General features: G+C 56.1%; 1 protein-coding gene across 1 annotated transcript; it reads left to right on the forward strand.

The window, feature by feature from the left end:
* The first annotated feature begins 3,776 nt into the window (after positions 1-3,776).
* Positions 3,777-8,297, forward strand: LOC137757664 (testis-specific Y-encoded protein 3-like). The gene is made up of 8 exons (XM_068534277.1): positions 3,777-4,022; positions 4,229-4,342; positions 4,382-4,582; positions 5,190-5,267; positions 5,386-5,497; positions 5,595-5,740; positions 5,855-5,924; positions 8,203-8,297. The coding sequence occupies exons 1-8, from the start codon at positions 3,777-3,779 to the stop codon at positions 8,295-8,297; spliced, it is 1,062 nt and encodes a 353-aa protein (XP_068390378.1).
* The last annotated feature ends 241 nt before the right edge of the window (positions 8,298-8,538 follow it).

Raw genomic sequence — 8,538 nt, forward strand, 5'->3', positions numbered from 1 at the left:
CTCTGCGGCAGCTGGGCTTGGGAGGGTGGAGCGTGGGTCCCGGCGCTCCCTCCCCGTTGCCTGCACTTTGGTTCCAAGGGGAGCACCTCTGTCCCTGAGGTACCACGCTGACCTTCCTTTGCCTGTTTGGACTCCTGAGAACACGTGGGTGCCCACTGCACCCCCGCAGCTGTTTCAAAGCCGAGGAGGGTTGCAGCACCAGGGCGGGTTCAGGAATCCTCCCTCGTCCTCGCCTCCCAGCTGCACTGGCTGCGACCTGCCGTGCATCAGCCTTGGCGATCTGAAGCCCTGAGGGCCGTGGTGTACACTTCTAGGGTGGCACACAGCCGTGGCCTAGAGAGGAAGGCCTGCCCCGCTCTGGCTGCTGTCCCCTCTCTCAGGCAGAGAGACAGACAGACAGACAGACAGACAGGAACTCTGTCCCTCCTCAGCTCCGTGATCCTTAAGCTGGAAGGGAGCCTCCTCATGGCTCCCACACTCCGGTGCCTAGGGTTCCCTACTGTGGAGGCAAAGGGAAACTACGTGCCGCGGCCCTGCGGCTGAACGCGGGACACAGGGCAGCGGGGGACCTCCGACCCTCAGCCGGGGCCAAGTCCCTTGAGCCCTCTTGCCCTGGTCAGCGCTGCTGGGAGGGGCCTGGCAAGGATGAAAGGCTGGAGGGAAGGTTGGACAGCGTCCTCGCACAGCTTGTCCTGGGCCACCCACGCGTAAGGCGCCATGGCTGGGTTCAGGTGCGGCCCGCCTGCCCGGGCATGATGTGGGGGAAATGGTCAGGCCCTCCTCCGGTGGGGAAGGAAGGCTTACACTGCCCACTGGGGCCCCGGGTGCCCGCCGCCGGGGCCTCGTGGTCCAACCCAGTGGATGCGCCTCACTGAGATTCACCCTGGGGTACAAAGCTTCGGCTTTGAGGGTGGAAACCTGTCAGCCCCGCTGGGGCACGGTACACAGGGCTTCCCCTGTAGGTGTTGTTCAAGGTGGAGGGCCCACATCCTCCATGCTGTCCCTCACCGCATCGTCCCTTGGCGTATCGGGGCATCGGGGCCCTGAGAAGTATGACTTCTTGTCCAGCGGGGATCTGCCTCATCCACTCAGGAGGGAGCACGCAGGCTCAGTCTCTGTGAAGACGGTTTATGTGTTGAAGTCGGCCAGGGTCTTGGTGTCCTTGTCCCTCGCGAGGCAGCTTCTAAGCTCAGCCCTGCCTGTGTTGGGGGCTCTGCCCTTTCCGCGCGTGAGCTTGTGTCTCTTTCTCTGACTGTGGCCGGGAGCCCTTCTGTCAGATATCCCGCCTCCCTGCCTGTCTAAAGCGATCACATCCTCCGGTCCCTATGCCCTTCTCTCCTGGCATGTCTCTGCCGGTGCCGCTGGGGGCACATTCTCTCTGTGTATCACACAGAACCTGAAGGAGGTCTGCCCCAGGTGACACTGACAGGGCCCCCGGCTTCTAAGTCAGGCTCTTCGGTGTCACCTGGCCAACCCGTTACCAGGGGGTCTGCGGACCGCGGGGTGTGTAAGCTGCCGGGGACAGCTGAGCGGTAGGCTCGGCCAACACAGAGGAGCTACCGAGAGGAACGGAAAGGTAGCCTTGTCCTTGAGGAAGTCAGTGAGGCCCTGAGTGGTCAGAGGGCCTCCCGGCGAATGAAGAGGGTGCCGCTTTCTGCACCAGGGACGGGTTGACTGTGGCCCCCGGGGCAGGCAAGATTCCCAGGGTGGCCATCAGGGTGGGGGCTCTGTGCGTGTTTAGTAGTAAACAGTAGGGCAGATGGGAAGGGAGCCCACCTCCTCTTTTCAGCCTCACCTTCAGAGCCTAATTCCTTCACCCAAGTGCTGGATCCATCTGCACTTTCTTCAGGACATTGTAGCACACACGTAGCCACGACCTGGTTCCCAATGGCCTCCCACAGCTGCCTGAGGGGGAAAGAGAAACCAGCTCAGGGCCAACACCTACAGAGCAAAGGGAGCCCAGGAGCACCTCTCTAAGAAGACGGCCCGGGGACACTCGAACGAACCTGAGAGCTGCAGGAAGAGGAAAGCGTGTCCCAAGTCGGCTGGGCCCCTAGCACCTTGTCTTCCTGTATGGTGCCACAGACAGGGGCACGGGGAATGGAATCGAGCCTGCGTGCTCCCCACGGTCAACCTGTCGAAGGCAACCGGGAGGAAACAGAACACAGGTGCAAGTGACTCAGCCTCCCACTGCGCCCACTTTCAACCACACCGTCCCATAGGCAGGGCAATCCCAGGTGTTTGTATCGTTCCAAGAACGACCCGTGGAGCTAAATGTGCACATGGGCTTGGTCCACAGAGGGGAGGCGGGGGACAGAAAACAACTGGGACAGTAAACAAGGGGTTGCTGACCAAAATCCTCTCTCGTGGAGACACGTACATGTGGAGTTCTGCATAGGTACATGCCCGTGTGTGTGTGTGTGTGTGTGTGTGTACATGTGTGCATGTCCATGCTCAGGGATAGGCACGACTACTGTCATGCATGCATGGACGTTGGATGGACGCGGGGACATGGAAAAGCTTAAACAGCTTATAGAACATATATAAACCGTGGGCCAGTTGAAGCCCCCAAGCCAGGGAATCCAGCCCAGAGATACCACCCCTGGAGCAAAGTGTAAGTGGCATCACTCGCCAGCAACCTCGACCAGGGGCTGAGACTAGAGGGAGAAATAAAGCACCTGTGGAAGGACAGGGAGGTTGCAAAGTACATGAGAATCATAAAGGGCCCGATGCCCAGGCCCAGAAGAGGAAAGACCCCCCCGCCCCCAGCCCCACTCCCATCCCAGCTACAGCCACCTTTATCTCCTTCTCCAGTGCACGGGCAACCTTTCCCCCCACCCCTGTGTAGGCCCTTGAGAAACACCTTGCCTTTTTTTTGGTAAGGCTTGGCAGACCGACCCACACCGAGGTATAACTGACTGCCTCACACTTTTTCTGATAGTTTAAAGCATCAATCACTCTTTTATTTTCTGACAACTTTTGTGGCTCAGGATTATGGACCTGATGGCTTAGCTTGATTCTACCCCTGCTCCCCTGTCCCACAAGCCTGGGGCAAAGGGCTGGGCTGGGATGTGCTCTCATTTGGAAGGTGGACAAGAGCAGAACCACTTTCAAAGGGCATCCTTGGGGTAGGCAGACTTCAATTCCTCGAGTCGGCAGTGGTGAAGGTTTGCGTGCGAGTGTAGTGGCACTTGCCTGGGTGCAGTCCTCAGCACCTCACTGTGTTGGTGTCCAAACAATGTTGCGAGTGTTCCCCCAGTGTCGTCCCTCTGTCCATCTCTGAAAAGACAGGATGGCCAAGTCCCCTTCGTCTTGTGCAATGTCAGTGTCCATTGCGGGAGGGACGCCTGTCACCTTATGTTGGCTAGAAGAACGGCAAATGTTCACCGCCACTCAAACATCCAAAAGGCAGTATGCAAACGTGTGGATGCAGAAAGTCCGAGCACCCATGTGTGCCAGTCATAGAGAGTAGGAGAGGTCATTTGGTTCCGGGCAAGATACCTTTCTTTCTGTGAGACTTTAAGTATCCAGAGGGGACAGAGATCCCAGGAGAGTGGGCCACGGAGGGAGGGACCAGACACACACACACACACACATCCACACACACACATCCACACACACATCCACACAGAAAGGCCGAGAGGAGACAGACACTCACACGGAGCTCTTCACTCCATAGCTTTTCTGCTGTTGAGCAAAGGAAAAAAACTTTAGCAAAGAGGTGGGTTTGCCGGACACGAAGGTGACGCCCACTGTCCTCGCCCTGATTGGTCGTGATGGGGACGAGCGGCCTGGGCGTGGCTTGCAGCTCCTTTCTGCCGCCTGGTCACGCGTGCCTGGTGGCCAAAGGTCCTGCGCATGCGTTTCAGGCCTCGTCACCGCAGAGGCTCCAGGGAACGATTCAGTCCGCAGCGAAGCGTGACTGCGGTCGCTGGTGCTGCGTTCTCTGCCGCCCGCGTGCCGAGCTTCCAACTGCCACACCGTCGCCGCTGCCCCAGCTCAGAGCCAGGTCCGCATGGGCAGTAAGGCGGGGCCCGGGGAAGGCGGCACTGCCCAGGGACCCTGGGTCATCCTAGGTGTGGGAGGGGGTCCTCAGGAAGCAGGGGCCCGCGGGTCCCCAGGTGTGGTGCGGGAGGTGGGTAGGGTGCCGGCACTAGCTGATGGGTGCGGCGAGGGGGCCGCCATCTTCAGCGGGGAGGTGGTGCCGCAAGGCGCGGCCCGGTTGTAGGGAGAGTTGGCGGGGATCATGCAGGTGTTTTGGCTGCCTGTGGAGGACATCATGGAAGAGATGGAGGTGGTGATGGAGGAGGAGGAGCAGGAACAGCAGGAGGAGCAGATGCTGGTGGAAGAGCCGGAGCAGAAGCCCCAGGAGGAGGGTCAGGAAGAGCCAGGGCCGTCCCCGAAGAGCGCCCCGTCCCCGCTGGAGGCGCTGGAGGCCGTGCAGTTAGAGCTGGAGCCTCTGAATAGGGAATGCAGCCGAGCCTGCGCTCGTCTCAATCTCAGAACACTTGGGAGGCGGAAGACCTATCTAGAACACAGAAGCACCATCATCCAGAGCATCCCTGGCTTCTGGGTCAAAGTTGTATCCTTAATTTTGTAGTTGAGAGACCACGTGGTGGCTGGGCTACAGCAAGAGGTACCTAACATAGAGGGCCGTTTGGGTACCAAAATGTATCCATTGGATTTTGCATTGTGGGCACAGTCATGGAAATGTGATCCTGAAATTGTGGGGGCATGCTGATTTTCTGCATAGCAGGAAACAAGACTAGGGCTTTAGTTGCAGAGGTCCAAAAAGGTATTGTCATTAGTACCAGGGCCTCTTGAGACAAAAGGGTTGTCTTGTGCACAGGTTCTCCTTGGAATACCCATCAAGGGAAATGGGGGTGAGAGTGGGGAGTTATGAATGCTCATCCTAGTTAGAGCCAGGAGTGTTTGCTGTGCAGATATAAGCTTGTTCTGTCCAGATGGAGGTCAGGGCCTCCCTCTCAGAAACGGAGGCTCCCTGTTTTCGTGCACAGATATGCACACCCCGAGGGGCTCATTGTGCCTTCATGCAGTCTGTATTGAAGGAATAGGACTAGATACTAGTGGGGAGTTGAGATCAGACACTCCCAGGCTGCTCTCCAGGCTCGCTCTGTGCTCGTAGGCCTTTCACCTCCGGCATCTAGAGGCTCCTTGACGTAAAGCAGTTTGTGAACCACCCCCAGATGTCGGCCACGATGGGTGACCTAGATAAAGACATGCTTAGCTACATGACCAACTTGAAGGTCAGGCTGGGGAGGCTGAGGCTGGGGAGGAGAGGGGAAATGATTTATCCCGGAAAGCAGGAAAGAGCAGGTCTACAGGAGACAGATTTCACCCTCCTCCTCCACTTTGTCCCATCAGGTGGAGAAACTCAGATATCCCAGTGATTGCTGCAAGATCGTGTTGTTTTTCCGGAACAACCGCTATTTCCAGAATGAAGTGGTTGTTAAGGAGTATCTCATTAACGTCACTGGCAAGAGACAGCTCCCTGGATTGTGGGGGAGGGCAGATGGGGTGAGGTGAACTTGAAACATGATTTAGGCCCTTCTCCCATGCTCCTTTTCCCACAGGATACATGGCAGCTCATTCCACTCGAATTCAGTGGCACCGGCATTTTAAAAGTGAGGCGTATAGCCGCAGGCACCACAGCAGCAGCCATGACTTCTTCAGGTGGTTCTGTGACCACAGCTTTGCAGGATCTAGCAGGATTGCTGAGGTGGGGTGCCTCTGGGCCTCCTCAGCAATGGCGATGTTGTTTGGCTGCTCGGGGGGAGGGGTGTGGGCCTGGCCTGGGCTGGCCTGTCCCGACCGGGCCCCTTTCCCCTACCAGATCATCAGCGAGGACCTGTGGCCCAATCCCCTGCGCTACTACCCCAGGGAGGAAGGCACCACCGGGACAGGTAAGTGAGAGGAGGACAGGTAGGTGAGGGGCCCAGGGGCTGGGCGCTGAAACGAGTAAGCTGGGTCATTTATTTCACTCATGGAGAAGTTGAGGCTCAGAGGCATACAGTGACACCAGGGCGTGAGGGCATCAGGGTGAGACAGCACATCTGGAAAACTGCAGTGCAGAACTGGTGCTGACTAGGGAAGCTTTAGGCAAGTGAAGCAGCATGAGAGTCAAAGTCACTGAGATTCAAAGGTGCACGTCTCTGAACTGTCATTCCATGGCCGTCAACCCCACCCTCAGGCCTCCTGTACCGCCCCCTTAAATTTGGGCTTGCCTCAGGTTCCCCCCACCACCCCCTTTCCACAGAGGTCTGTGAGTCCCCTTTGGGCAAAGCCTTACCCCGCTGTCCCATCATTTTTCTCTGTTTTGATCATCACAGTCACCTTTTAATTTTCTCATGCATCTCCTTCACCTCCCACGGCTATGGTGAGAACAGTGGCCATTTTGCGTAGATTAGGAAGGGTCGTTTCTAATATGTGGTTGGAGGAAATGTAAGAGATCACAGGGAATGTGACTCTGTCTCCTGGGCAGGGCCTTAAAAAGTTAAAGCGGTCTTTAGCGTTGTGCAGGGAGGATGGGTTATTATGTGTGTGTCTGTGTGTGTTTCCAAAGGAACTCCCGATTTTGAGATGCGTGTGATGGAGCAAGCACCCTTGACCTAAGAAGCTGCTTCAGATGAAGGCGAACGGTCAACATGGTTGTCATGCACACGAAGAAATGAAGAGAGGTCTGGTGGTGAAACGTACAGAGAGGGAGACACCAGTAAACCTGGAATAAAACCGGAAGATAAATAAACAGCATCAGTTGTATGTGTTTGTGTGGCGTTTGTGCAGGGGCTCAGGGTAGATACATCAGGCGCAGCTAGGCTTCTCAGTTCGCTGCCTGGGAGTTACCAGTCCATGGAGAGTTGTAGAGGCGGGGGGAAGTCATACTTTGGGATTGCATCAGAGGATGCAGTTCTTCCTGTGGGATGGGGCTTGGGGAGGAAGGAGAAATAAGAGAAGGGCTGGTTAACTGGGGCCTGTCATTCTTCCAAGGGAAATGTGGAAGTTCAAGGAAAGGGGCTGGTGAGCTAGGGCCTGAGATTGAAATGCTGGAAGTTAATTTTGTTGGATAGTGGTCCTCCATGTAACCTCCCTGTTGCATATCATCAGACACTTTAATGGGATACAATGGGAGGAAGCCTTAACATTTAATTCACTGTTGGACCAGATGCCCTTCTAGTGTATATGAAATTGTGGGGGCATGCTGATTGCATATCCCTGTTGCATATCATCAGGCACTTTAATGGGATACAATGGGAGAAAGCCTTAACGTTTAATTCACTGTTGGACCAGATGCCCTTCTAGTGTATATGAACACAGGGTCTTTTGCTGAGACAATTAGCCTCTCAGGGCTAGGTTCCAGACAACATCTTAGGACATGGGGGTATAAGGTATATGGAGGGCATGTGGGGAGGTGAGAGAGACACGGGTGGGAAGGCAGTGAGGGTGTTAGTTTGCTCTGGCAAAGGTGACCAGGGGAAAAGGTAACTTTGCTGGGAAACGGATAAGCAAACAAAAACAGATTCCCTCACATCTGAGTGAGCTCACGTGAACTCTGTTCTTTTTTCCGGGGGACTCAGTTTGGGTACAAAGGGCACACGGGGAGAGGAGCGAGGTGAGGGGAGTGGGGAGTTGGGGATGTTAAACAGGCAAGTGCCAGGCCGCCCAGCTGTGTGCTCTCTGTCCCGTGACGGCACAGTGGTTAATATCCATATTTTCAGACAGGCTTAAGCCCTTTGCCCAAGGCCCGCTTCAGACCAAGTCCCCAAAAAGTAAACAGTTTTCTCATGAACACTCTGGTAGCGGTGTCCCGTCCTCGCTGAATGGCTGGACACACTGTGTTTCTACCACAAAGGCACTGTCCTTCTTCTGGGGCCTTGCCAGCACTCCGTGCCCCTGAGGCCAATGGGAAGACCTAGAGCATACCGAGCTCACCCAGGAAGTGGTGAGCGCTTCGGGTGCTCCTTGCCAAGTGGCTGGCTGCTTCCCAGAAGCACGTCTGTCTCTGGACCAGGCAAAGGACAGACTCTGCCACGCACGGAGCAGGGAATGTTCAATGTTTGTCCCCCCAGTGTTCTTCTCTCTTCCCAGATACAGCGGCTCCAACACAGGCATCCCTGAGGGTGGCGTATTGACAGTACCATTTCCGTCCCACATGTTGAGCTCTCACTCCACAACTTTTGGTAGAAGAGCCTTCTCCCAAAAGCCCCAGCTCTTTCCAGGACGAGGGGTTGACAATCAAAGTTCACGGAGCCACGGATGTCCCCTTCAAAGTGCACTGAGTTAGATCGCCTGCTCAGTGTCAGGTTTTGTATTTGAACATCTACACCCCAGCTATGCCCCTTCTACAGTGGAGACATCCGAAGGTCTAGAAGGCAAGGCTTGGCCTCTGCCAGCTGCTGTCCCCACAGCCACCCCACAGACACTGTGGAAACAGGTCTTCTCAGCTTCTTGAACTGTAAACCTCAAGGAACCCTGGGGGCTCCCGCATGCTGGTCCCTGTCTTTCCTGGTGCTGGTAAAA

This window comes from Eschrichtius robustus (genome assembly GCF_028021215.1).
Source record: "Eschrichtius robustus isolate mEscRob2 chromosome Y unlocalized genomic scaffold, mEscRob2.pri SUPER_Y_unloc_1, whole genome shotgun sequence".
NCBI lineage: Eukaryota > Metazoa > Chordata > Mammalia > Artiodactyla > Eschrichtiidae > Eschrichtius > Eschrichtius robustus.

Excerpts from the sequence above, each read along its gene's own strand:
- LOC137757664 (XM_068534277.1), top strand. The coding sequence starts at position 3,777 with ATGGGGACGAGCGGCCTGGGCGTGGCTTGCAGCTCCTTTCTGCCGCCT. Across the intron at positions 4,583-5,189 it reads CTGGCTTCTGGGTCAAAGTT|TTTGTGAACCACCCCCAGAT; the intron begins GTATCCTTAATT and ends GACGTAAAGCAG. Across the intron at positions 5,268-5,385 it reads GCTACATGACCAACTTGAAG|GTGGAGAAACTCAGATATCC; the intron begins GTCAGGCTGGGG and ends TTGTCCCATCAG.